Raw genomic sequence first — 27,657 nt, forward strand, 5'->3', positions numbered from 1 at the left:
GGGGAGGAAAGGAACGAGATTTGTTCGCCCTTTTATATGTATTCAGTCACTCGATTTCTACAAGACAATGCCCGAAGTTAAAGGACTGAATCAAGAGTTGTCCGAGATTACGATGCATAAGAGATCCTATAAGAAGTGAATGAATCATCAACATATCATTCAGTCCATGCCGAGAGGACGCCCATATGAAACAGTATAAAAAGATGGCGAAAGTGGACGATGCCCATGACCGAGAGGCCCGAGTTTTGTAAGATTACATGGAGTTGCTTGGACCTTTCCCGCATAAAGTGACGTGACTTTTCACATAAATATCAAAACAAGCGTAAAAATAACCAAATAAACTTTCGATCTGACACAGATCTTGTACGGGTATTGACCACTTTTTGTATATCAAGAGGCACTAAAAACGGAGATGTATGAACCATCTCCTTTTGACCGATTCATCTTGACCGTGAATGGCCGAAGTAGTGATTCCATGAGTGGATCGTTACTCGGCATTCTTACAAATCCCATTTTCTCATGACGTTGGCATGGGGATGGGTCATACGAAATCGGTTCACGTGTTCAAGTGAAATGCGATGAAGCGAGAGGAGCTAACAGGAGATTCGCCTGTGCACGACGTTCTTGAGCATGGGGTATGAGTCTCCACGGGCAAAGCAAGGCTCGCGGGCCTGTGTAAACCGAACATCCTTTAACAAAGGCGAGCTTTAAAGTCATCCATTAACCCAAGTAACGGAACTCAGTTGTACTGTTGATTCGGTGCGCACAGCAAAAGCTCTTGGACTAGGTCATTCTGTTAAAAGCGCGATGTCTGCATTTCGACGATGATTCCAGCCATCAAGTCGCGCTCAGAACATCTCGTGCAGCGCACCCTCGCCCTCGCCAGAGTATACGACATGATCCCATATCCCTCTAAAGTGCCTTCTTAATATTCGATTGCTCATGATATTTGTTAGGAGGGTGAAGGCAGTTTAAAGGCTTCTTACGACTGGCGGCTCCACTTTCCAGTCGGACAGCAACTCATTCGTCCAACAAATCATTACTTCTGACCTAAAGAGAATAGGCAAATATACTGGCTATGTTTGCGACGATCTCAACATTTCTGGAACCAAGCAAATAAACTCCCCGGTTCTAATGGGCATGAATGCAGCAGTTCCGTTCGGTGCCTTTGTCTCGTAGGAGCTACGCAATCACGACTATATGTTTCGAAGCTTGTTGCAATCGACGAAAGTTATCCCGTATCAAGCCGATGCATGTAATCCATTACATCCAACTATCAAACCAATGGTACAACAACTCTACTACCAAAAATCCATTTAAGCTCTTTGAGCAGTTCGGAGGTTTTTGAGGAGGTTGCCTTTTGGCTTGAGGAACTACGAGTTTAGCAAAAGAATATCAGCATTTGTATTCCTTTAATCTGCATAAACTGGTGGGGTTATTTCACTCACTTGAACGTAAGCACCGTCGTTGATAACTTGCTTTTCGGATTTGAGGGCCTCGTATTCGGCTCTGGCGAGAGGAGTGAAACCCCATTTCTTGGAGACGATGATCTTTTGTCGTCCAGGGAACTTGTATCGAGCTCGTCGGAGGGCTTCCATAATAACGGCTTTGTTGGAGTCTTTGCATCGGATAGACATGATGACTTGTCCACTGTGAAATGGATGATTTAGCAAGACATTTCACAATATGACAAGCACCAATCCTCTGGAGACTGCCCAAGACCGGCCGGAGGATATGGTGAGGAATAACTTACATGTTGACTCGAGCAACGGATCCGTAAGGTTTACCCCAAGCACCTCTCATACCTTGTTGCAATCTATTTCAGATCGTGAGAATCAGCATTCATCCTGAAGTCGAGAATATAGTTCTTGTGCAGAAATCTACTCACCTATCGGCACCGGCACATGACAACATTTTGTTGATTCGGACGACGTGGAAAGGGTGAACTCTAACTCTCATGTGGAAAGCTTCTTTACCGGCAGTCTTGACAATGTACTTGTTGGCACAAATTCGGGCAGCTTCAAGAGCTTCAGATGAAAGTTGTTCGTATTCATCGGAAACGAGATGACAGCAGAAGGGGAAGTCATCGACGGAAGCTCTCTTTCTACCAAGATCGTAAATTCTGATCTTGGGGTCAGGTACACCTCGGTTGTACCTTGACTTGGGGAAACTATTGCAATATAGTATCAGCATCAACTATAACTGACAGTCCAGCAAAGCTAAGATGCTTCTACGATAAATTGGAACAACCTGATAAATGATCAAACACTCACGGCTTGTTTTTACAGTATCTGTAACACCTGGCTGGTCGTCTACCCATTTTGACTAACTGATTATAACAAAAAGCAAAACCCATCAGCTGACATTCCCCTAACGATTTTCTTCCCATCGATCAACGCCCAGCCTCATCATCACATCCAACACGTTCGTCTGCGTGGACAATCATCCGTTCTTCTTCATTACTAATCCGTCTTATTCGTTCGCCGTCCATTACACTTCTTCTTTTCTACACTTTTATCCATATTCTAACATGATCCGTAATACCATTTCGTGCTCTTCGTATTGTCTTCGATCCACTGTGCAATGCGATGGACTATTCACTCACTTTTACTAAGGTTTGATGGATAAAGCAGAAGAAGAAGAAGAAAGAGCAGGAAATATAGTTAAAGGTGATGATTAGCAATCCCAATCCGAATGCCAAACTACACAGACCACACCAAGGGGGGGATTCTACGGTGTATCACCAAGAGGGCAACGGGTATGCACCATAGTGATTTCTCACAGTTGCTGAATAATACGAAAAGTGGATCAAGCGGAGTTTGTCGGAGTTTCCTATATACTCACAGTGGCAGACAGGTGAAACCACAACACGTGGGGTGGTTCAGAGTTTGTGGAGTCTCCATTCACCTGTTTTAGTGGACATTACCGCTTTGTTGTCGTTGTTCGGATCCATTGCGAAGCGAAAGACCGTGTTGGAGGTAACTTATGCTCCTCAAAGGATTTTGTGAACAGACGTGTGGTATGAATTGGTAGATTGCAGGAATAATAGACAAGCAAGACTGATACTCGTGTATTTCGAAGTTCAGACTCGCGATGTCGTTCCCTTCAATATCATGTAAAGATCATACAATTCTCATTCTTCCATTTACGCATTCGCTTCTTCTTTCGCCCGAAACACTTATCTCCACAATCCTATCAACGCTACCTACTTCAAGTAAGAAGTCATTCACGGTGGTATTCACTTCACCGACATCTCCACAACTATACGGCTCTCTACTCCAGACACCTGTAAAACACTTTGACATCTTCCAGTCATTCCTGGGGCGAATCTACGCAGCTTTAGCTACTGCTCAATTGAATGCTGGGAGGGTATTGATGGATGTCGAAGTACATTTTGACGGGGAGAATGGACCATGGGCAGAGAAGTTGTTCCATGGACGGGAAGTAGAAGACTATCAGATCTTAGTCATAGAAGGTGGTAAGTCATTCGTTGACAAATGGCACAAGAGCGGTCAAAGCTGATGTGTCTTCACACAATGGGAATAGTAATATTACCTACTCAAGTAAAATCAATCATAAACTCAATACCGCAAACGGTACTTCCTCCTATACCCGTACATGATCAAAAGCCAGATACGACGGCGGATTCGACATCCCCCTCTCCTGCAGTGGTGGCTTTAGGGGGAACGTTTGATCATTTACATGCAGCTCATAAATTATTACTTCATTCATCATTATTCTTATCAACCAGGAAATTGATTGTTGGTTTGGTGTCAGATTCACTTTTGACTTCGAAATCGCATCATGAATTGGTCCAACCTCTAGCCGAACGGAAATTCGCAGTAGAAAGATTCCTGCAACGTATAGGAGGCGGTAAAGTTACAGGAGAAGGAGAAAGTGAACAAGAAGGGGTAGAGCTGGATATAGGAGAAATTCACGATGGTTTAGGTCCCACTCGATACGATCCAGATATTCACGCTTTAGTAGTATCGAAAGAAACTTTTTCGGGGGGTCAACTGGTCAATAATACAAGAAAACAAAATGGTTTGAACGAGTTAGACATTTTCGTGGTAAATGTTATTTCTGATAAAGATCAATTGGGATCACAGTTGGAATCAGAATTAGATGAAAAGAAATTGAAAGAGTTGAAAATGGGTAGTACAGGTATAAGAAATTGGATATATCAACAATCTCAATTAGACTCGCAGTCAACATAAAACACCCTTTCTTTCCCAATTTTGAAGGAAAAGGTTAGGATGAGAGGTAGGTACAATGCATTTTATGTTAGACAAATCCAGACATCCGAGAACATTGGGTTATCGATCTGGATAGAAATGCAATATAGATAAATGATGACTTTATGAAATGTATGTAAAATATAATTGTATGATATATTGAAAATGATGATGATATAGATGCTGGGTATAATATGGAAGCTTTGGTAAAGATAACGCTTCTTGCTTGATGTTCTCGTTTAATCCTGTCCGACTTCTCTACTCGTCTCATCTGCGCTTCCAGAGTCTAAAATCAAGTTCTGTGAAATAGCGAATCACCATCAGCTTATTCAGAGCACAGATTTTCATATAGTAGTATATTACTCACATCAGGTTTGAAAGCCCATTGATCGAAAACATCAACTATTCTTAACCATTCTTCAACTCTTAAATCTCTGATTACTCTTCCACCATCAACTGGTATACCTCTGAATTGATTTTTACCTTGAATGAATTCAATCAGAGTTTCAGCTCCGAAAGATAAATTTGGTATACCTTGTTTAACAGTTAAAGTATCCCTGACGAACAGTCTTCTCATTACGAAGTCCCATGCATCTTTCTGACTTGCCAATATGGGTGAACGCAATTTAGGTACTAACATTATACCTAATAATTCTGGTCTTTCTAATGGTGTACCTATCGATCTCTGAGCGGATGTTATAGGAGGATAGAAATCTAATGGATATGTTAATGTTCTTTGTCCATTCATAGGTTTGATTATATCATGAGCTGAACTAGGTGGATTCGAAGGTACCCCAATTGGTTCTTCTGTTGAAGGTGGTATAATGGACGCGGCTTTCAATGGTCGATCTTTTGTCATTTTAGATTGTTTATCAACGTTCAATACGTGATGATAAGGTGGTAGAGGCACTATATCAAATAAGGCTTGAGACAAGATTGATAATTTACAATGAATAATTGATCCTGGAGGTGCGACTATTCGCTGCGTTTTTTCCCAAATACCACCACAATCATCAGTACTTTGCTCTTGATAAAGTGATATTGAGTCTGACGAAATGATTGACCACTCACATCATACAAACTTCTACCGCATAACAGAGCTAATCTTATTCTACCCCATTCCCAAATCCAAGTTCTTTTTTGACCTGGATCACCCACTGCGCTACCTACCCATTGTGAGACCAATTGTTCACCTATACTCGAATCTGGAACTTGACAAACGATCGTTATAGGAGGTTCAGGATCTTCCCATGATCTCTTTGTGCATTCTTCTCCAGGTGGTAGAGTAGGATCATGTATTGGTAGATTCTCTGATACTAATGGATCTTGTAGAATCTTGGGTAACGTAGGCCATACATATGCTGTCGAATGTGATAATAATAAATTGGCATTTAAAGGTGTTTTCGTCACTGGGACAGGTCTCATATATGGATCTGTAGAAGTTTCACGTCCGATAGAAGATAGTATCGAATTAGATGTAGATGGATGATCAAATGATCTAACTAATAATTCTAACGACCCTTCAGATGCTACCACTAATTTGGGTTCAACCAATTCTACTCGTTCTGCTATGTTCACTTCTTTTCCTTGAACATTTGTATCGGACTTAGATGAGGAGGGCAGATCATCAATCCAAATAGGGTATGTTTTCTTACTCTTTCCTTTCCCTTTCGTTGTAGTAGTATTATCTCCTTGCATTCCTACTTGTTCTTGTGATCTTTGTGATAACCAATTTTCAGCTTCTTTTACCGAATTACCACCAGATATCAAACTTCTAGTTAAAGCTCCCGTACCCGCATAACTTTCAATCACGATTTCACCTTGACGTATCTTCATTGATCTAACGAATTGATCACATAATATTGGATTCGTCAGTAATTTCCTACCCATAGCTTTACGTATCATGTTCCTGTCAGGCGAGATGGGAAGTAGACGAGCTGGGAAGTATGTTGGCCATGTTCGAGCGGGAGGTAAAGGCGGTATCCGCATGATGGCCTGAGTGAAGGTCCACCTGCTGATGATTGTGAGTGATAACGTTCAAGAATAAGCTGTATATCGTGTCAGGTATATGACCAGTGTACCACCTGGTTTTCTATATATTTTTGATTTTCTTTTACTTCGATAACATGCCGAAGGGAAATTCCACGTGTGATCTCCTTTCCCACATCAAGCGGAGCTCGCCGATCTCCCTTCGCAGGGGAGAAGTCTAAGCTTAAAATGTCTTCTCTCTCTCCTGTATTCTCGTCATACTCCGTAGAAGTAGTAAGTAGTAAGTTGTATTGAATTGAATGGGAAGCAAATCTCTTGTTGATTGCCTCATTTGTTTCAGAATGTATCGTACCTTGTAGATCTATTCTTATTCACTTCACCTGGCTGCTACTCAATCCCACCCATACATGTCTTGGCCGATTCGTGGCATTGTAGAATAAAAGGGGAATCGGAAACAGCCTTATCCTTAAAATATCTGAAACAAAGAGGGAACAAAGAAATCTTATTGATATTACATTATCATCAGGAATCCAGGGAGAGAAACTTGTATCGGGTCAATGCAATCTTAGTGTACGAAATAGAAAAGCTTGGATACGAATACGGATAGATGACAAAGAGACTCAGTACTATCAACACCTTGCCAATCCTCTCATATCGCCATAAGCACCTTTGCCTGAGAAGCCTGTCATCATATTGCATAACTTGCATTACTCGTGATAGTTGGCAAATATCAGATCTCACCGACATCCAATATATCACTTTGTTTTCGAGAAGCTACTAGAAAGCGACAGGATGACTACCTGTAAGTCCTGTGTTAACGCTCATTCGCATAAATTCTGACTGGTTGTTCAGCTCAATTAGGAGAATACCTCTCCTCGGCATCTGCCAATGCTCTCATATCGGATTTGAGACCTACAACAGTTTCTCCTCCCGCATTACAAGCACTCAACAATCTACTTGATGAAATACTCGTATCCATCTTGACCGCGTCACAATCCCTCAACCCGTTTGATCTGAGGAAAGAAGGTGTACCATCTGTCTTTTCAGCTGATAAAGGACCTTCGGCTCAAGTTGAAACTACCAATATCAGAGCTTTGGGTAGATCAGCAGTCGCCGAAGCTGAAGTAGAATTGAGATCATGGCAAGAAGGCAGAAATTCATCCAAAGGTATTGGATTTGGAAATGACGGGCAAGGTGATGGAATGAGAAACGGTAGAACATTCAATTTGGAAGTTGCAATAAATCTAATGAGAATAAAATGTTGTTCATATTCAGTAAGCTTCCTTTCATTCAATTACTCAGGACATAGCGAACACTGGACCGGGCTAACAATCAAGACCACAGACCATGGCGGCGCAGGAGAACTCGGATGAAGGAGCAGAAGAAGAAGCTTTAGCAGAGTGGAAAAAAGCTGGTGGTGAGATATCGGAAGACACAATTGAACCTGCTGCTTTGTGGATAACAGCAATTATCGAGTGAGCTAGAGCGTTCATGTTGACAGAATGACTACAGCTGACATGACCTGGTAGACATGTCTGCGAGCACATCCTCTCTCAGTTAGCTAGTGTCGTATCCCGAGATTCAGAAGTCGTAGTGGCTGGACCTGAAGAGCTGTATACAGCTTTATGCGAGGACGAGAGTGTATGGGTATTGTTCAAGAAGATGAAGGGTGAGTACCCGGTCCTCTTTCGCACACTCATCTCTAACATGTGTGTTCTCAGTCAAGGAACAACTTGAGGGAACTATCCGAGCAAGCACACGTAATAAGCGTGCCACCACATCAAGACATTCCAATCCTCCTGGTCGCGCATCACCTCACGCTTTGGGTTCACCTCACGCATCAAGAGTATCTTTAGTCCAACCACGAGACAGCTCATTTGAATCTCCTAGAGGAAACACTCCTCCCTCAACTCAGGAGTCTAGATCATCAGTAGAAACCAATCGATTCGGTGGTATAGCAGGAGGGGTTATGCGAAAAGGATCCCAAATAAGTAAGAAATCAAGTAGCTCACCCAGTGGTAAACATCATTTACTTCGAGGTCAACCTGGTAGTGGATCACATGAACGCACAGGAAGCGCTTTAAGTGAAAATACAAGATCGATGTTAGGTGCTCATAATGATTCATACGACGGAGCAGAAGAAGAGGATGAAAGACAAAGTGAACAATCAATTCAAGATGCTCAAGATGAATTTGATGCTTTGGTAAGAAGCGGTGAAACTATGAAAGTTAGCTTGACACCTAGCAGATTGAAGAATTTCGACGTAAGTGATCACTCCTGTTCCATGTCTCCCCCAATGGTCCGACAGCTGATGGTATTTTGTTGTTGGAAATTTCAGGGAACCGCCAACAGACGTAGAGCGACTGAATCACCGAATCCATCTATCTCAGGAAGGTCAATGACTGGTTCTGGTACGAGATCAGAATCCGTTATCACTCCTTCACAATTTCCTACTCCACCTAGAAATCAACCTGGTCCAGCCTCAGCATCCTCTCCTTCGCGATCATCTCCAATCACTCACTCTTCACCTACGCTCTCGAACAGACCTAGAGCAGATTCAGCTCAACGTAGGCTCCAAGCGCGTGCCGCATCAACCATAGAAGAGAATGTCGAAGACGAAGATGAACAGCAAACTAAATTAGCCGGTCCGACCTCGAAGAAAGAGAGTTTACTTGAATTACTCGCTTCAGAAGAAGCTTATGAACCTATTAGCCCAACCAAGAAAAACGATAAAATCAAACGCAAAGTTCCAGCTGTTGTTTTAGGTACACCACCACCACCTCCCATAGCTGAGTCGGAATCCGAGAATTTTGGAAACAATCAGTTTACACCTCAAACCACGACCACCACAAGCAGCTCTTCCCCATCAACAAATACACAATCACAATTCACATCACCACATAGTTTACCGAGAAACGCGTTTTCTCCTCATCCTACCCTCACCAGATCACAGTTCTCCTCATCAAGCTTGAATAGACCCAATGGTAGATCAAGAGAAGTTTCAGGTGATGAAGATGATGATCAATTCCAGTTCCCGAGCCCTAGTCAACGTAACAAGGAAAGAAAGAAAACTGAAGCTCAAGAATTAGCTGATTTCTTCAACAACACACCTCCACCTGATTCCTCTCCAACTTTCAAATCACCCGAACAAGAAGAGGAGGAAGAAATACCTGAACCACAGACTGCTAAACCCGGAAAAGGTTTCAGAGCCTTAGTTTCAAAAGTCACGAAATCGAGAAAAGATAAGACAGCCAATTCCTCTTCTTCATTAAGTACTTCAGCATCGTATTCCAAATTGAGTCCTCCGGGCGGAGGCGGACCTAGAATAACTGGATGGGCAGGATTCGAAGATCCGGGTTCCCAGCCTCAACTAGGACAAGGAGGAGGAATGGGCATGCCTAAGAAGCAAAAGTCTTTACACAGTTTATCAACAGTCCCAGTTGCGTTTCGACCATTTGCGAGAGAAGAAGATTTTATCAATGCAGATAACGCTAGAAGAGGTAGTACAGCAAGTAAACATTCTGATATCCTCAAGGAAGCTACAAACAGGTTTCACGAGAGAAGAGGAAGTGATATTACGTTTAACAACGGGGAAAGAAGAGGTAGTCTGGTTGGTACGATCCCTGATAGAAGAGGAAGTGCAGCAGGTGTAGGTTATACAGAGGAAAGAAGAGGTAGTCTAGTTGGAATTAGCGCAGAAAGAGGAGGAAGTCGGACTGACATTTCCAACGAAAGAAGGGGTAGCGCATCAGGATTAGGTGATCGTAAAATGGTGGGGTTAGGTATAGCAACCTTATCAGATGACTCCAAATCTACCTCTTCCGCAACAGCAGTCCCTCGAGCTCAAGATGACACAGCTCAAACTCGCCAACAACAAAGTACAGAGGATGCATCTACGACTCAACCAATTTCCGAAGGAATTCCAACTCTAGGTCAAACACTACCACTTCATTCCACACAAAGGCCAGACCTCGATACAGTGAACATGCCAGGTAGTGCAGCGAGTTTCAGGACTGCCAACTCTGTTTTTCCCGAAGACCAAATTCCTTCGTATTCACTAAAACCCTCAAATGACTTAGAGGAGAATGAGACTGAAATAGTGAAAAACAACGCGAAATCCTCACGAGAATCAATCTCTCAGAAGCAAAGTCAGATTGGGAGGGACAGTCAAAAACCTACCATCCGATCAATTCCGTCAAGCGACCTCATACCGTTGAGAAGCCTACTCGACCACGCTACGACTGTTCAAGAATGTCAATCCCTGTTAGATGCTATGTTATCTCAACTCGGCGTTCCAAGGCAGATAGCTGGAAGAGGTGATCCGATCGTCGATGAAGACGTCACCGAGAGCAAAGAGGGAATGGACCGTGGTCCTGCAGGATTCGAGGCTGGCTCAGCCCTGAAAGACAAAGGCAGATTGTCGACAAGGACGGAAGAGGAAGATATCCTTAGTGGAAGTGAAAAGTGGACGGACTATGAGACTGATCCTGAAATTGAGAATGGAGTCCAAGTGACTGCTAGGATTGGCGAGAGAGGGAGTCCGGTCAAGGTCGTAAGAGGCGAGGCATGATTCAGGAAGAATTATGAAAGGGGATTGTCAGTCGAGATGAGGACGTCAAACCGTGCTAGTACACTGAAGGATGGTAGACAAGTGGAACAGACCTGTCTCGAGAGGAATCAAAGGCATGTTGTCCAAGTAACAGAAGTCAAGTCGGAATGGGAGTTAAGATACCATTTGTTACCCTTACTTCTATATATACCCCTAAGGATGTTTTGGGTTGTCATAATTGTTTAGTCATGTCTTTCTGTTTTGTGTAATTTATATCAGCGATTGGAATGGAAACGGAAATGCAAATTGCCTCAAGGAATACCAACAGAATTGACATGAACGCTCTCAGAGCGTTGAAATATCCTCACCATATGACTCGATGGAATCTATTTGATTTGATTTTGTATACAGCGTAATATCACACCAAGAGAAGCAATGATAAATGTGAACATGACGCCAAGCAATTACGACTGTCCCGTTCCTGGAAATCCCATTTATTAATAGCTGCTATAGCTGTCTACGATGAAACGATAAGAACAACAGCAACACAGTATAATCTATTCTCAGCAAAACGATGACTTCTGTTTAAACATACCGATCTAGGTATAGAAGCTTACATTAGCCTAATTCATTTGAAGTATAGCTGAATCATAAACCTGTATTCACACATACCTACTCTCACTGCCATTGACAACCGACCAAACAAACAACCGACCAAACAAGCTGGCGTGTAACTCACCGCCCATCCCCCTAGAACCAAAATGTCCCAATCACCAAATCTAGGTGTCAAAGAAACGTTATTTTACGCAATCATATTGATGATAACAATGTTATCAAATTTCACAATAATGCTTCTGGTAGCCATCAAACCTAAACATTTACATTTCGAAATTGCAAGTGGACTTTTAGCAGGTATATCTTTTCTTCTAATTGGTTTGCCGGGTAGTTGGTTCGAGAAATATTATAAACAGTTGACAAAAAATCGGAGAGAGTATGTTGATAATTGAGATAGATAAATGAATAAATAAATATAGTATGGGTGAAATAGGTGGGTCCAGTAGGAATAGATACTTTTGATTTCGGCCATTGCTCATTGCTCATTGCTCATTGCTCATTGCTCATTGCTCATTGCTCATTGCTCATTGCTCATTGCTCATTGCTCATTGCTCATTGCTCATTGTTGATTGGGATTTAGGATTCGGGTTTCAGGATCCGAGACGTGGTAATGATAATGGAATCTGAATCATGCGTCGCATAGATCTTAGAACTCACATTTGTAATCGTAATCAAACATACCCGCCATCGGATGTCCACTACGAGTAGTCTTGTCACGAAAACCAATTCGCTTTTCCTACTATGTAGAATGGAGATGACGAAAGGAACACGGTTCATTCATTGCCAATATGTTTACCGGATAATGTACCAAAACTAGAATGCATCAATATATACATGAAATGGGATTTGGACCGCTCACACTTCCTCTACTAATGCATGATGTTTATGCGATGCAAACGATGATATCCAACAATATAATACAGTTAAATACGTGATCTATACACACAAAGATATCTACGAAAATTGTAACTGGCCGTGAGAAATGCGAGATGCACAAAGGTGTTATTACTTGACAGTGGGACATTCACGATTCTTCAGCTTCATCTCTTTTAGCTTGCTCAGAAGCGAATCCGAGACCTAACGATGAAAGGATCAGTGAAAAATCAAGAGTTGATCGGAAATGAGAAGGATTGTGCAGAGAAGTATTGAGTTATTCCAGTTCTTGATTATGTCAATGAGGAGCCGATCGAACTCACCAAAACCCATCCTAATTGCGAAATCCCTTGATCTGCTTAGGGCAGCAGGATCTTGAGGTGCTACCCAAAATTCGTCAATGATCGGTATTTGTAATAAGTTCATCTGCGAGATGGAGAGCAAGGAGGATCAGCATTCCCTCTTGGCCCATTATCAAGCGGATGGTGGCAGTGACCATGATAGAAGACACTTCAACCAGATACGCATTTCCTTTTTGATGAGTATCTCTGGCAGAGAAGTGGCATGAAAGTTGTTAAATCCAAGATCGAATTTACCCACCTTGGGAGTTATGACTATCATAGTGTTCGTCTTCACTTCCATCCAATCACTTCTTTCGAACGTGAGAGGTTCACTAGCTATCATGATGATATTTTCTCTTTTGTCTGCCTTTGTCATTCTATATAAACCGCCTTCTTGATATTCGTCAAATGACGTTCCTGATGAAAAGAATAAAGAGGATGCTTCGGATGTACGAGATGATATGTATCTGGCGAAATTACATGAATGAGCAATTGATTTAGTGGACAACAAGGATCTATCAACTCACCTGGTAGCGACAACGGTTTCTCCGTCGGTGACTACGAAGTTCATCAAACTCGGACCGGTCTAATCGGTCAATATTCGTTAGATTGGTATCTCAGAGTGAGATAGGCGTTCGAGGCAGCTCGACTCACTATACCAGCTTCTTTCGAGAGTTTGTTGATGAATTGTATTGTCTCCTTCATTGCATCTCTCAGTTCTACATGGGTAAACAATCTAGCATGCGGGTCTTTGAGCTATATACAGATAGCACAGACGGTGAGTCCGATAAATCATGTCCATCCGGGCGAGCTCGACTCACCTTTGACAGAAAAATCATGAATGCCCATTCGGAGTCTAATCAGACCATTAGCATCCCACTTGATCGACAACTGAACACAGGTATGGTAGAGCTCACCTGTATATCCTGAAGGGTACAAGAATAACTCTTCGGGTAAAGATTGTTGCACGGCCCTTTTGATCTTTTTGAAATCGTTGATTTCACCATTATGCATCCACATGAGCTTGTCAAACATCCACGGGTGGCAATTGTCTTCTGATGCTGAGGGCAGTGGAGTGTCAACGCGCATTTGTTGAAGATCGGTAAGTGGGGCAAGGCATAGTAGAGGAGGATATACATATGATTGATACCTGCGAAAGTAGAAGGAAACTTACGAGCACCGGCCATTGTTGAAGCTCTAACATGTGCACTGAAATTGTGAGGTGAATCAGCTCTTGCAGTTTCCATCGCGATACATTAGGTTGAGACTTACAATACCAATGCACTTCTTATCTTCTCAGCCAATCTGGTTAAATTAGCATTACTCCAAGCCTGGATTAATAGCATTATCGTCAGCAGATCCGGCTTAGAATAAGAGAAGCCAAATGGTTTATGACATACAGGATGTATAGATTTGAATAAGCAAGGTCTTTCATTCTCCAACTCCCTTTCCCTTTCTCTAGCTTTTAAGATTTCGATTGAAGTGTCTTCCATTCCTGCCATTCTATCTTCCGGTAAATTCAGACTGGGATCATTAACATTTAGATCAGGTGAAGGGGTTGGGACATATGCGTGTGAATGTGATGCATGACCACTCTCCTTGTCGTCGTTATAGACAGGAGTAGGAGGAGCAGGGACACTGGTCGGACGTGGAGGCATTATTGATATAGGTGCTGGAAGGGGATCATACCACCCTATACCGAAACCGTCGGCCTAAATGTATCTGTCAGCCAGACCTTATTACCAGAACACGGGTTGGTCTGGTCTGCCTAAATTGATGAGAGAAGAGAAGCTATACTCACGTTCATCGGCCGACTACTTGGCATTCTCAATTTACTTTCGAATGCTTGATTGATGATACTATGTTTCGGTCTGGTAACCAAATGTGACAGCTGTATGGGCTCAGTGCCTTTATATATGAGCTGGTATAGTGGATACATCAGAAGTTATCCTTATATGCTTATCATGTTTCACACTTACTAGTCTACACATGTTGTTGAAGGGATGGTGATTATAAGACAGAAGGAGAGTCGGGAGGTTTGCTGAACAAGAAAATCCAGTACTGCCTCTGATCAAGTTTTATATATCAGTGTCTAAGAGCGTTGACGCCATATAGAGAAAGAGTGACATGATTGATATTCACCTTTATCCCTTCTTACTCAGATCAATGGAAAGATCACCTGCCTCGTCCAACATTGGCTAGCCAATTCCGTCTTTCCAAGTGGTGATAATATATCAAAGGACGTTGAACGATTCTTTGCGATGCCCTTTGATCCGGTCGAACAGCTTATTCTTCGCTCGCTATATGTCGTGCTTGTTTGTAGTCGATGTCTTTCGTCACTTTGTTCTCTGATACCGTTGAAGTTGACAGATACTTCCAATGTGATAGCTGGGAATTATAGCTTTGTCTCACACACTCTGTCACGAACGACCACTAACTGCATTTCCAGATAAAAAGATCAACATTGACGGAACCAAATTTCATTCGAGCTTGTAGCATCATCCACGTGGCATGAGTCATTGACGTGCCTAGCTTTCCACACCTCCCCACTTTCACTTTCATGGGTGCTCGTCGTCGTGTTCAAACTAATAGAATAGTATTCACCATCTACTATATAGCCATTCAAAAACACAGGAATACAGATCAAACCCTGTTAGAAGCTGATACTGAAATCAATAGTACACACCGCATAAGAACTACATTCAACTTCAGCCATAATGACCACTCGGGCTGTAAGTATCTTTTTATTCTGATCTACCTTCTGACGGAAGCTGACTCACTATTGGGTTCATAGATCGTGAAATGTGAGTCACTGCTTAGACTGGTCAAAACGCCCGAGAACCTTGTCACCAATATGTTACGATCAAAATGAAACATGAATGTATACTCACACTTCGTCACAGATGTTCTCTCAGGAGATACCGTTGTCGTGCGATCTAAAGAGATTCCAGCAAAGGGCAAGCCTTCTAAAGAGAGGTAAGTATCTTATCTCTGATCATTGACTCTGGCCCACCTGACTTCTCATTGACTTGTTCTACATGCTAATTTTGGTCCTTGATGTCAGGATTCTGCATCTCGCCGGTATTCAAGCTCCCCGTTTAGGCTCTGCTACTCGGGAGGATGAGGTAAGTACGCCCAAGCTAAGCTACAGCCGTTTGATTTATCCTATTGACTGTCGCGTAACCTTCAGCCATATTCTTTTTCAGCCAGAGAATATCTTCGAGCACTTTTGGTAGGAAAAGAAGTAGCTTATAACGTCACTCATACTCCCACCGGACCAGTAAGTCAGCTTTTAGTATATAGCCAGCCTGTCTGCCAAGTTCGCTAACGCCTCGATAGGGTCCCGAGCGTGAATTTGTGTCACTGTTCATTGCACCCGCAGGACCAGGTCAACCTCCCCAAGAGGTAGCTGCTCTAGTTTTAGCTCAAGGCTGGGCAAAGATGAGAGATGGTGTAGGAGAGGGTGATGAAGCAGTGAGGTCAGTCAAAAGGTAGTTGTTTCGTTTGAATTGTAGCTGATGTATTTGCTTAGACGACTCGGAGCTGAAGAAGCTAAGAAACGAGAACAACTGAGGGCGTTTGAGCAACAAGCTAAAAGTGAAGGCAAAGGAGTATGGGCGGAACAACCTGAAAGCGTGAGTTATCCCGGAACAACATAAATATCCAAAAATCACTAACAGGCGGCTCAGCAACGCACTGTTTCCTTCCAAATGCCTGCTGATGCTCAAGCTTTCGTCGCCGAGCACAAAGATCAAGATATTGATGGTGAGTACCGACATCCCATTCACTTTCGTTATCATAACTTCGCGCTGAAAGTGTGTCTCATATAGCCATTGTTGAACAAGTTCGGGATGGTACACAACTCCGAGTCAGACTACTTTTAGATGAAGAAAACCATCAATTCGTCAACCTTGTTCTTGCTGGAGCTAAATCTCCCAGAGCTTCCATGGGAAGGGAAAATGATGCTTCAAACGCTGAGCCATGGGGCGAAGAGGTGAGTGCATCATGATACTCACCGTACACGTTGCCGATCGGTTGTACTGTGACAATCGTTTTACCGTGCATACCATAATTGCGGTAGTCGAAACCGATACTGATCATATTATCAATAAAATATAATTAGGCTAAATTCTTTAGCGAGGTCCGAATGCTGCAACGCTCTATCAAAGTCAGGCTGTTATCCGCTCCAGTGTCATTAGGTGCTTCTCCCTTCCAATCTGGTCCTACACCTGCCGGTGCCACAAAAGCTGGCCACGGGGCAAATGGCTTACCAGCACCCTCATCTGGTGGGGCTAGTGTCATCATCGGTATCGCGTAAGTAGCTTCCGATTTAACGCCATTCAATTGTAGCTGATTGTGGTGATAGTAAACACCCTAACGGAAACATCGCCGAATTCCTATGTGGAGCAGGTTTAGCCAAAGTGATAGACGTAAGTTCGGCTTTCCGACAGATCGCGTATGCGAGCTGATTGTCTCGTAGTGGCATGCAGGTCTCTTAGGTCCTCATGGTGGATTGGATAGATTCCGAGCTGCTGAGAAATCCGCCAAAGAAAAGAAATTGGCATTATGGGAATCCTACGGAATATCTAAAACCGCTGGGACAGCCAACGGATCATCGACTTCCGGAGCACCGACGACCAAAGGAAACGAATTTGATGCCACTGTAGTGAGAATCTGGGGATCAGATCAATTGAGCGTGCTTCCTAAGACCGAGGGAAAGGAAAGAAGATTGCAACTTTCTTCAGTCAGAGGACCAAGGTGGGCTACAATACTCACTAGTTGGTAGGCTTCAGCTAACGATGAAAACCAGAGGAACTGACCCCAAATCTTCTTACTGGGGGAATGAAGCAAAAGAGTGAGTCCATATTATGAATAATGGATCGCACTCAAGAGCGCAGTACTTACCATACAATTATAACAGATTCCTTCGAAAACGTCTGATCGGCAAAAGTGTGCATGTTCACATCGATTACGTCAAGCCTCGTGATGGAGAATACGAAGAGCGAGAATGTGTCACTATCACCTATGGTAATGCTAATAAGTGAGTTTTCTCTCTCTGAATATGTGTTCAGAAAGCTTATGTCCGAATTGTGTTTCCAGTAACATTGCCGAACAACTCATTGAGAAGGGTCTCGCTACTGTACTCAGGCATAAAAGGGATGACGAGGACAGATCTATGGAATTGGATAAGTTGATCGTTGCTGAGCAAACGTGAGTTTGACTGAGACTGTAGATTGATCATTAAGCTGACTTCAAAGATAGTGCTGTTACTGAAACCAAAGGTTTACATTCTACCAAAGATGTCTCATTACCTCGTATCGTTGATGCTTCGGAAACTGCTTCTCGAGCATCTTCGTATCTCACACAATGGAAGAGACAAGGTAGACATTCCGCAATTGTGGATTTTGTTTCAGCTGGATCCAGGTTTAAATTGTATATGCCTAAAGAAAATACTAAAGTCACTTTTGTGCTTGCTGGTGAGTTGAAACATTGATAATCTCATCACAGATGGGGATGAATAGCTCATGCTATGTCTTGACGCAGGAATAAGAGCACCTAGAACCGCTCGAAACGCCCAAGAAAAATCCGAACCTTTTGGACCTGAATCATTGAAATTCGCCAGCAAATACATGCAGAGAGACGTTGAAATTGGTATGTTGGCTGTGTTGTATCCGTTAAGATCCGGCTAATTCCTGTCAATGGCAACAGCTTTCGACACCACTGACAAATCAGGAGGATTTATCGGAGCTATCTACGCTTCTGGCGGTTCGAACATAGCTGTAGAAATTGTTCGAGAAGGGTTTGTCCTGCCTCCCTCGCGAAGTTAGAAGCAAAGCTGACGTTTGTGTGCAGTCTTGCAACTGTACATCAATTCTCAGCTGATTCATTACCTTTCGGAAGGGAGTTGACTGCTGCTGAGGAGGAAGCGAAAGCAGCTAAGAAGAATGTAGGTACAGTCTTGTCACCTTTCCAATCTTGGAGGAAAGGTAGGGGACGCTGATACAGGTGGCATTAGATCTGGTCAACATACACCGAAGAGGATACTACCGCTGTTAAAGCTGTTGATGAAACTGGCGCTTTGGCACCTGATTATCTGGATGTTTACGTCTCTAGCGTTAAGGAAGATCCCTTCACTTTCTCCGTTCAGATTCTAGACAACGACAGTGAGCTACACCGCACCCTTTACAGTAGACCTGTTTGACCAGCAAGCTGACATAAATCTGATTTTCCGTCAGGCGTCGCATCACTGGAAAAATTGATGTCGGATTTCTCATTACACCATAAGCAACCCACTTCATCTTCACCAGCTGGTTTCACGCCTAGAACAGGTGATTTAGTTTCTGCCAAATTTACTGAAGACAATCAATGGTACCGAGCAAAAGTCAGAAAATCATCTGTTATAAAGAAGGAAGCCTTATTGTATTTCATCGATTATGGGAATGAAGAAACTTTACCTTTTTCAAGGATAAGACCGCTGGACAGTAAATTCAAGACGTTACCTGGACAAGCTAAAGAAGCTAGATTGAGGTGAGTTCGCGCATGAACTCGCTTGTTCGTGGAAACCAAAGGCGCAATTACCAGTACTAATTGTGAAAACCAAACAGTTTCGTTAAACTCGTTCCTCGATCATCTGAATATGGTATTGAAGCATTACGAAGATTCAACTATTTCACCGAAAATCGTAAACTAGTAGCTAATATAGATCAAAAGGAAGGAAATGTATTACATTTGAGGTTAATCGATCCCACTGATCCTAATGCAGCGGATGACCCTCTAGCTTGTATCAATGCTGATTTAGTAAGAGAGGGTGCGTGATATACAAGCTCGAATTTTCTATCTCGGAAGCTGATATCTTTGGGGGGTTACAGGTCTAGCAACAATCGATAAATCTGTTAGATATCTTAATTCTTATTCCCAAGTTTTGGGTAAACTAAACGACGGTAAGTCAACGTCTAGTGCCTGACTTGCAGCTAGGCCAAGTCCCGGGATGTGCACAATAGCTAATATATCATATTTAGCTACCGAAGGAGCCAAGAAAGATAGACTTGGTATTTTCGAGTCAGTTACCTTTTTGTCTGATGGCCCAGGGGATTCTACGCTAATACGCTTCGTTTCTAGATTCGGAGATGTCAGCGAGGATTAGACGTCTTTCCTCATCACGACAGACCCGCTCCTCTTGTCAAAGCGAATCTGATTGACACACATTCTGCATAAAACTGAAACAACGGACGAAATAGCAAAAGAAAAACGAAAATAATGCTTGTGGAATTTGCATATTACATGTCAAACGGATAAAAGTGTTTTGGAATATGAAAACATGCATGTCAATTTTAACATTGTATCACGATACCCGTAACGCAGAAAGGCAGTAGCACAGTAACGGATCTACGTTGAGCTCTCTACTTGAAAGCGATCATGTCATTGAATGTTACTCATTACCGCTACGGTCTAACCAAGACCATTTTTGATCCTTTAACATCTACTTGTTCTCGATCTTCACCTTCACCTTCGTATACACCAATCTTCGGTATGTTCACCCATCCAGCACCACTCAAAGCGATCATTTCGAAGTGCAACGTTGACTCTTGACCAGGCTTGAGAGGAGGTAGAATGATATTTCTTGAACCTAACCAGACGAACCCATCTTGAGTCTCACCAATGACTGAAATGGAAGTTGCGTTTGCAGTGGGATGAGTGTTAAGAATCGATAATATTACTCTGAACGGGGTGTGAGGGAGTACAGAAGGTGGCGAAGGTAAATGTATCGTCGGTATGATGAACGATTCCGTAGGGGGAGGAAGTAACAGTGGAGGTAAATTATGTATTGTTTGTATGGATGTACTCGATGTATCACTATAGTGATCGTTTGATATAAGCGTGCTGTCCCACGATCGAAATGTTGTCAGCTGTCCTTAGGAGTTGACAGACTCACCTTCGCCAAGTGAAAACTAATTTAGCAGGTACTTTGGTGGGATCACCAACCGTGCCGCCTCTCAATCCTGGTGACAGTGAGAATTTAGCCGATAAAGCATAACTCGTGCTCTGATCCCAGTCTGCGGATCACAAACACAGTCAGCATATATAGTCACACAATCGCATATATCCAGGTTTGTGATAAGAGCTCAGCTTACATTGCGGGAACGTGTCATCTTCATCGAGTGACGAAGAGATAAGTTTCACGTCGCTCTTTTCACTGTCCTCAGCAGAATCCTACAAAGGTCATTTTCATATATCAGCTATTCTTTCAGCCTTTCCACCGTTTTCAGGCAGGGTATATCTCTATACTCACCTCTTCCAGCTCGATCTTCTCGACTTTGACACCTCTTGGACCAGCCAAATTCACCAGAACGCCTACAACAGCTTGAGCACCATCGTTGTCTGCCAAGCGCTGTGAATACCTGACTCCCATCTTCACATCAAAGGGTTTCAGAACAGGCAAGACGACTGTTCTGTTGACTTCCTCAGTATGTGAAGGTACTTGATCGTATAGAGTAGGAGAAAGAGTTCTAGCGGATGGGAGCTTGATCGTCGATTGGACTGAAATATCTAGTATCTTGGTTCCTTCTATGGGTGATCGTAATACTATTGTTCTGTTTGCCGTTGATGAGGGTGCAAGCACGCCAAATGAGATATCTTTGATGAGTGTAGGGGACACTTGGTCCTCCACCGCGACAGTGGAGCCTGACACAATTATATTTAGCCTGGCCCTTCCTGAAGTCCACTGGACGTGAACACTCACCGTCGTCATCTTCTTCATCGCCAGGTTGCAGGAATACTGATAATGCTAAATCCATCTCTCGCTCATCTGTATTCGTCGCCTTTACCATTATCTCCACGTCTTCTCCTACAAATGCGGAAGGATGATGAGTAACATCCACGTCGACCTCGTGCGCTTGGTGAATGAAGCTATCGGTAATTATGTCAGCTTGGAAGAGTCTCAGAGCACAGCAAGGGAGTAATTCACTTTACATAAGGTGATAATTCCTGTACTGGAGTTATAGCTCCCCGCGGAATCATCCATTCTGACAAATCAGACGGAGTGAGACGAACCTCCAAATCCCAAGCACCTTGCTTTAACGACAATACGATTCCCGTTATCTGGTGAGAGGACAAATCTTTAGCTAAATGCAATGACAAAGACTGGCGTACTTACCCGTATTTCCTCCTCAGCATGAGCAAATACTTCCCCATTCAATACAATCATCTTTCCTTCCGTCCACTTCAGCGAGGCTTTAGAGTCTTTCCCTAAGTCAACTTTAATTATCTCGACCTTCGCTTCGGATCCCTCAGATGGAGTGATAGTATCCTCTCGTTCATTCGACCATATGACTCGTAATGACGAAAATTGGATATCGCTTATATGCACATTTTCCGGACATTGAAGTGCTAATTGATAGGGAACAGACTTTGATACAGTCGATTCAGCTTTCCAGAATCCTGCTTGTGCTTGCACTACTTGATCGATGTCAATCCAATCTACCCTGAGCTGTAAAGCGACTCACATAAACTACTTTGACCATCCAATTCCACCGCAATTGGCCCGGTGCTAGCAGGTGTTGTGGTCTTGCCCAGCTAAAAGTCAGCTCAGAGCGATACCAGTGATTCGAATGGCTCACCTTCATCAGCGATAGGAGATCTTCCTGTAACGCCACCCTGTCCTCCCCTTCGATCCCGCTGTCTGTACAAGAGACATTAGCAGGTTCTCTTTTCGGACTCGCGGAGCTGACTTACCTGGACACATCATTTCCACTAACAACCTTGCCGCGCTTTCCACGTTGCCTGTTTGCTGAGCACATTCATACCATAATTTGCGTATTTGGCGCACAATAGGAGACCATCGTTCTCGTTTGAAGCCCAGTGAAATCCTGTCAAAAAAGCTGCAATTTGATTACATCAGCTATGATCACCGGCACGACCAGGAATAGCTCACCGCAACGCCATCTCATGCTGTCCCGATTGACAATACACCTCTGCTATTCTGAAAGCGACAAATAGTGCCATTCGATTTTGAGCATGATCCTGTTCTTTCAGTAGCGAATATGCCTTGGTAAACAGCTATTGTAACAAGCGGCGTGGTCAATCTCATGTCAAGCTTTTGCGATACATCTTTGATGTAAATATACCTCTATGACCAGGGCTGGGTGATCGACTTTCTTCTCATTAGCAAAACCAGGAGCGGTGGACACATAACCTGATGTGGATCCAGCTTCGGAGCTTAAAGCGTCATTCTGCTTGTCGTATATGCATCAGCCTCGGTCAGTCCGCTGATGACAAGACAAACACACCTCAGCTTCCAGAGCTTCTTGATACCTCAATTGTCTCTGTATGGAGCATGATGCAGCAGTATAGTAGTAGAAAGCGGGCTGTTGTAGTACTTGCAGTGGGTTTCCAGAAGATATAGGCGTAGCATAGTAATCGGGCGGTACGGGAGCAGCCGCCGACGCAGCTGTTGGGAACACTGGAGGTGCCAACGATGCGATTCGAAGACCTGACTGTTGAGCCATCTCCAATAACTCTGCAAATATGCGATACCTGGAAAGTGTGTAAGCGATACTATGAACCAGGTGCCAATTTGTAGTGGCCTTACTGTCTCGCGATCCAGCTCCAGAACTCGAACGTTTCTTCGCCTATACCCCATCCACGCGAAAGATCCCCAAATCGTTTTAGGTGAACAAAGAAAGGATTCAGTGCACGAGGACCCTGGTCATCGTACAAAAGAAGTTTGCATATCTGGATTGATAGCGTTAGCATTTGAATCCGGTTTGCTTGAGTCTCGAACGGCTCACTCTGACAGCAACACAATCTGCCAGCACTTTCGCTTCTGCCCATCTTTTGGTCCTTGGTGGGAGAGTTGTGGTCGAGGAAAACATCCTTGCCAATTCATTCCAGCAGTCCTCATAGTGCCTATAAATAATTGATCAGCTGAATGATAATCCCTCGCAACTGGCTACTCACCTTCTAGCAACATCGAAATCTCCTCTAACCTCAGCGAACCATCCAGCTTTCCAATCATACCTCACAGCCCAGCCCTGAGGACCCAATGCCCGGGGCCCTTGACCGGTTGCTGCGGTAGCGGCGGGATTTACTGCAGCTTGACTGACAGGCACTCGTGACCTCTTCCTTCTGACTCGCTTGGCATGATTGGCATAGTACTCTACTGCAGAGTCATATAGCGCATCTTGTAGCGATTGAACGAAATCTGGCAGTTGATCTGCTGGAACAGGAGTAAGAACAAACAATGACGCTTTGGAAGATAGAGCTGATGCTCGACGTAGATGTGATAATCTAGGATCAAGTGAAGGTGAATCTGAAATGCGAAGAATTGTCAGCCGATGCTTGTAGTCTTGCAGTATTGAGGATGCGACAGCTCACCTAAAGTTGCCGCACTAGCCATTAATACAACTGTCAACTTTATTCCTCTCTCCCCTAGCCTCCTTCGTCTATCACCTATCTCTCTTATAAGTTGGTCGTCTTGATCCTTCTCCATAGCCTTATTAGCAGCTTCTTTAGCCTGATTGACGTCTGGATCTTCACTCGGCGCAAAAGGCTTTGCTTCGTACAGCCTCAAGAAGAGGACAAATACCGATGGTACCAGCTCAGCGTGTTTTCTTACCCAAACAGGGGCGATTAGACCGTCCGGGAAAAGAGGGGAACTGGGAATCAAGGGTGAAAGAGGAGATCGAGGAGTAGTTGGTATATCCGCTATGGATGGTTGTGATAATGATGATGCCGCAGGACTGATTTTACGCATCGGTAGGCGAACTCCCTAAACGACCCTCATCCTATAGGTCAGTCTCATGCTTGGCGGGAATGAAGCCAAACTACTCACCTTGTCAACCAATACAATCCTAAAGTCTCTTCTATCCTCTTGACCCAACCATATTTTCCCTTTACCTGCCATAGGAGTCAATGCTCCTCTAAGATCATATACCAATTTCTCAAATTCTTTATCATTTCCATCTATTTCTTCGCTCTTGCTAATCTCATCTGCCTTCTTCTCGGCTGACACCGTGTCATCCGAAGAAGGATCGTCAGGTAATGCATCATTTCGCGGTATTGGGGATGTGATAGGAGTGGTCAAAGCTGAATTTCCTGATGAACCAGGTTCAAGGACAGTAAGGGTTCCGCCTGATGGCCGTCGAGCACCAGAGGTAGAAGCTGATGAGTTACTTCGTCCCCTTGAACCTGAGTTGAGTCCAGCTACGAACATCAACGGTTGAGGGTGGGCAAGGAACTAGAGGTTACAAGTAGTTCAGCTTCATTGTCTCCATCAACCGGTGATAAGGTCAACTGAACCACCTGAGTGAGATTGTACACCAGAAATAGGCAACGGAGCGCTTACCTCATGCGGATACGAGTTCATTTTGAAGAATTGTAAAGACCCCTTTCCCCAGAGGCGATGCGTATATGTAAGCAAAATGTAGACAGAAATATACGAAAGACGAAAACGACCAGGAAGAGATCAAGGGCATCTTTCTTGATTGTTGATGTGACGCGCTGAACCTCCACTCTTGACGTCCACCCTCTCCACCACTGTTTACACATATAGGAACTCACATAGTCAAAGCAAGAGCAAATTGTGAAAATATGCATTAAGTGAGGACACAGATATCATCATGTCAAGATCCACTACATACGACTATCGTTTGAACAAGAGGTCACCGCCAAGAAGCCGTTATATACTATTGAGATACCATACCAACACCGAAAAAGTCCATTTATTTAACAAATACTACCCCTATGAGCCAACATGCCTCTCAACCAAGGATGTCTTTCTACTTCACCAATTCTTGCTCGCTTTCTTGGATCGGTGTGTAGGCATCGTTGCATTAGATCGAAAGCACCTCCTGGTATCTGTCTTTTGATCTTGATTCTTCCTTCCATCGCCCAAGTTGTGTTTGGGAATGGTGATTCACCGGTAAGAATGATACCCAGTATGATACCCAGAGACCAGATATCAGCTGGACCTGCGAGATAGTGTCTACCATTCAGAACTTCTGCAGAAGCGTATGACATTGTTCCTCTGAAGTGATCATAAAGTACTGGAGGAAGAGTGGGATCTTCAATCACCGCAGAACCAAAGTCGATGATCTTGACCTAACGACGCGGGTTCCAATCAGCTTAAATGAACGATAATTTGAGTCCAAGACCAAAGATAGTGTCTGTACTCACACATAGATTCCGATCAATGACGATGTTCTCGTCCTTCAAATCTCGATGATAGATGCCTCGTCTGTGCAAGTACCCTACAGCGTCGACTATCTGCCTGAAGATCATTCTAGCTTGATCTTCGGAGAACCTCTGATGTTCGACACATTCGAAAAGATCGTATGATGCCCTCCTCGCCATATTTGGTCTTTTTCCATTCTCGCCTGACATGGGATTGAGCTTTGACCAATCAACAGAATGAACGGGAGAAAATAAGAAAGCTGATCCGGGTGTTTGTGGTGTATTTATGGTTGGAATAGGAGCCGCAGGTGTCGCAGTCGGGATCGGATTGCTTAACGGATCCGCTGCTTCAAGCGTATGTCCGGGTTCCCATGGATCACCATGAAGTTCTTGCACCTAACTCAAAATGGTCAGCCACACTCATACTTGTCCTACTACTTGGTCAAACTCACTAGATAGAAGAATTCTTCATCCTCGAAGAATTCCCTAAACCCAATTATACTTGGATGTTGTACTCTGCTCAAAACAAAACTCTCAACAGGTTCACCTTCGAGCATAGCGTAATCGCATTCTTGGACTCTGTCTTTGAGTATGAACTTGACTGCAACTTCAATACCGGCAACGTTCTTGTAGCCTGTCTGAAGTGCTGAACAGACGAATCCGAAACCACCTGAACCGAGTTCATCACGGATAATATACCTTCTTGCAAAGGAAGGGCAAAGACTTTTGCCTCTCAAATAGTGAGCGGCAACTTCTGACTGAGGTAATTCGATGATCGGCTGAGGTATGACCGAAGGCGTACTGCAACGAGATACTGGTGCTGAAGGATACAAATGTGGATGATGCAGTTGTAAACTATTTGTCGTCGCGGGTAAAGTCGCCTCGGTATATGGTGGAGTGAATAGCTGATTGTTTACTTGTACATGTCTAGGGGCGTTCGACTGATAACCTGAGGAGAAGACATCGTGAAATTGTGATTCACTCGGGAAAAGATACTCCATTCTATGCGAGCTATTCACATTTGTCATAGGAGATGGGGTACTCAAAGGAGATACACCATGACCTGATAAAGGTGAAGGAGGCTCATATGAAGTTTGATTCACTCTAATGTCTAAATTCTGTCTTTCGCTCCATGATGGTTGTTTTCCTACATTCAATCTTGATTGAGGACTGAAAGATTGCTTAGGTGGTGAGCCAAGTTTGAATGCACTATGATTGGGTAATGTTGCACCTGGAGGAGGCTGAGGAAAGTTGAATCCATCTTGGGATGGGATATATGCCGGTGACGAGTATAGCTTGGCGGCTGGACTAGTTTGAGTTTGAGTGTGACTGTCATCTTCCTCAATATAAGCTTCATCGATAAGGTCAGACAGGGGAAGAGCGTTAGGAGTTGTAATGTCTAAATCTGGCTCGGAGCCCGCACTATACAATAAGCGGCTGTAGGTATCATGATTACTGCTTCGAGGAGTAGCGAAAGACAGGCCGTCGAACAGATGAGTAAGTTTTCGAGTGGGACTAAGATGCGGAAGAGAATCTTGAGAAGGGAAAGGATATTCAGATATATTACTGAAACGGTCCAGGACTGTTGTGGATGTGGAAGATTGCCGGGGAGGTGTAGCAATGGTGGAAGGATTGTACATGGCGACTGGGGAAGTAGGTGTGGTAGGTCTAGATGTATATGGAGGTAAGGCTTTTGATGGCCGACGTAGAGGTGGTGGTAATGAGTTGGGGTAAAAGACAGCTTGACCAATAGAGACTGAGGATTTACGCTTTTGTTCCCTTATAAGAGACATTGTTACAAAGATGGTGTAGGGGAGGTTGATCTTGTTGATCTGGAAATATAAATCCGACCTTTAAATAGTGTGAAAGGAATCGAGGTATATAT

At 43.6% G+C, this 27,657-nt stretch overlaps 8 protein-coding genes across 8 annotated transcripts; 3 read left to right on the top strand and 5 right to left on the bottom strand.

Annotated features, from left to right (window-relative positions):
• Positions 1-1,316: 1,316 nt before the first annotated feature.
• On the bottom strand, positions 1,317-2,320 carry IL334_004064 (60S ribosomal protein L10; the record flags this gene model as incomplete). The annotated part of the gene is made up of 5 exons (XM_062935787.1): positions 1,317-1,373; positions 1,449-1,650; positions 1,754-1,816; positions 1,889-2,170; positions 2,274-2,320. 5 exons carry the CDS (start codon positions 2,318-2,320, stop codon positions 1,317-1,319), a joined length of 651 nt encoding a protein of 216 aa, XP_062791838.1.
• Positions 2,321-3,093: 773 nt separating this feature from the next.
• Positions 3,094-4,217, top strand: IL334_004065 (uncharacterized protein; the record flags this gene model as incomplete). Its single annotated transcript, XM_062935788.1, has 2 exons — positions 3,094-3,478; positions 3,547-4,217. 2 exons carry the CDS (start codon positions 3,094-3,096, stop codon positions 4,215-4,217), a joined length of 1,056 nt encoding a protein of 351 aa, XP_062791839.1.
• A 257-nt stretch (positions 4,218-4,474) lies between these two features.
• Positions 4,475-6,224, bottom strand: IL334_004066 (uncharacterized protein; the record flags this gene model as incomplete). The annotated part of the gene is made up of 3 exons (XM_062935789.1): positions 4,475-4,534; positions 4,603-5,217; positions 5,307-6,224. 3 exons carry the CDS (start codon positions 6,222-6,224, stop codon positions 4,475-4,477), a joined length of 1,593 nt encoding a protein of 530 aa, XP_062791840.1.
• A 792-nt stretch (positions 6,225-7,016) lies between these two features.
• IL334_004067 (uncharacterized protein) lies at positions 7,017-10,794 on the top strand (the record flags this gene model as incomplete). Its single annotated transcript, XM_062935790.1, has 6 exons — positions 7,017-7,026; positions 7,077-7,498; positions 7,569-7,699; positions 7,754-7,893; positions 7,946-8,487; positions 8,563-10,794. 6 exons carry the CDS (start codon positions 7,017-7,019, stop codon positions 10,792-10,794), a joined length of 3,477 nt encoding a protein of 1,158 aa, XP_062791841.1.
• A 1,618-nt stretch (positions 10,795-12,412) lies between these two features.
• Positions 12,413-14,593, bottom strand: IL334_004068 (uncharacterized protein; the record flags this gene model as incomplete). The annotated part of the gene is made up of 12 exons (XM_062935791.1): positions 12,413-12,465; positions 12,585-12,687; positions 12,862-13,069; positions 13,130-13,188; positions 13,257-13,358; positions 13,424-13,458; positions 13,520-13,663; positions 13,777-13,811; positions 13,875-13,933; positions 14,003-14,314; positions 14,404-14,523; positions 14,582-14,593. The coding sequence occupies 12 exons, from the start codon at positions 14,591-14,593 to the stop codon at positions 12,413-12,415; spliced, it is 1,242 nt and encodes a 413-aa protein (XP_062791842.1).
• Positions 14,594-15,319: 726 nt separating this feature from the next.
• On the top strand, positions 15,320-19,746 carry IL334_004069 (uncharacterized protein; the record flags this gene model as incomplete). Its single annotated transcript, XM_062935792.1, has 25 exons — positions 15,320-15,334; positions 15,397-15,406; positions 15,506-15,578; positions 15,667-15,727; positions 15,793-15,882; positions 15,942-16,081; positions 16,135-16,237; positions 16,292-16,367; positions 16,433-16,596; positions 16,726-16,916; positions 16,969-17,032; positions 17,083-17,360; positions 17,413-17,457; positions 17,524-17,643; positions 17,703-17,813; positions 17,865-18,079; positions 18,147-18,254; positions 18,312-18,402; positions 18,456-18,549; positions 18,619-18,766; positions 18,839-19,130; positions 19,208-19,410; positions 19,472-19,543; positions 19,622-19,661; positions 19,722-19,746. 25 exons carry the CDS (start codon positions 15,320-15,322, stop codon positions 19,744-19,746), a joined length of 2,829 nt encoding a protein of 942 aa, XP_062791843.1.
• A 298-nt stretch (positions 19,747-20,044) lies between these two features.
• IL334_004070 (uncharacterized protein) lies at positions 20,045-24,966 on the bottom strand (the record flags this gene model as incomplete). Its single annotated transcript, XM_062935793.1, has 19 exons — positions 20,045-20,456; positions 20,536-20,656; positions 20,735-20,813; positions 20,893-21,284; positions 21,343-21,509; positions 21,568-21,701; positions 21,757-22,055; positions 22,106-22,166; positions 22,220-22,281; positions 22,335-22,480; positions 22,534-22,658; positions 22,727-22,831; positions 22,889-23,135; positions 23,191-23,333; positions 23,390-23,507; positions 23,559-23,910; positions 23,976-24,369; positions 24,433-24,837; positions 24,946-24,966. 19 exons carry the CDS (start codon positions 24,964-24,966, stop codon positions 20,045-20,047), a joined length of 3,783 nt encoding a protein of 1,260 aa, XP_062791844.1.
• A 359-nt stretch (positions 24,967-25,325) lies between these two features.
• Positions 25,326-27,565, bottom strand: IL334_004071 (uncharacterized protein; the record flags this gene model as incomplete). Its single annotated transcript, XM_062935794.1, has 3 exons — positions 25,326-25,700; positions 25,776-26,168; positions 26,225-27,565. The coding sequence occupies 3 exons, from the start codon at positions 27,563-27,565 to the stop codon at positions 25,326-25,328; spliced, it is 2,109 nt and encodes a 702-aa protein (XP_062791845.1).
• Positions 27,566-27,657: the final 92 nt, after the last annotated feature.

The sequence above is a fragment of the Kwoniella shivajii genome, chromosome 5 (genome assembly GCF_035658355.1).
Source record: "Kwoniella shivajii chromosome 5, complete sequence".
Classification (NCBI taxonomy): Eukaryota; Fungi; Basidiomycota; class Tremellomycetes; order Tremellales; family Cryptococcaceae; genus Kwoniella; species Kwoniella shivajii.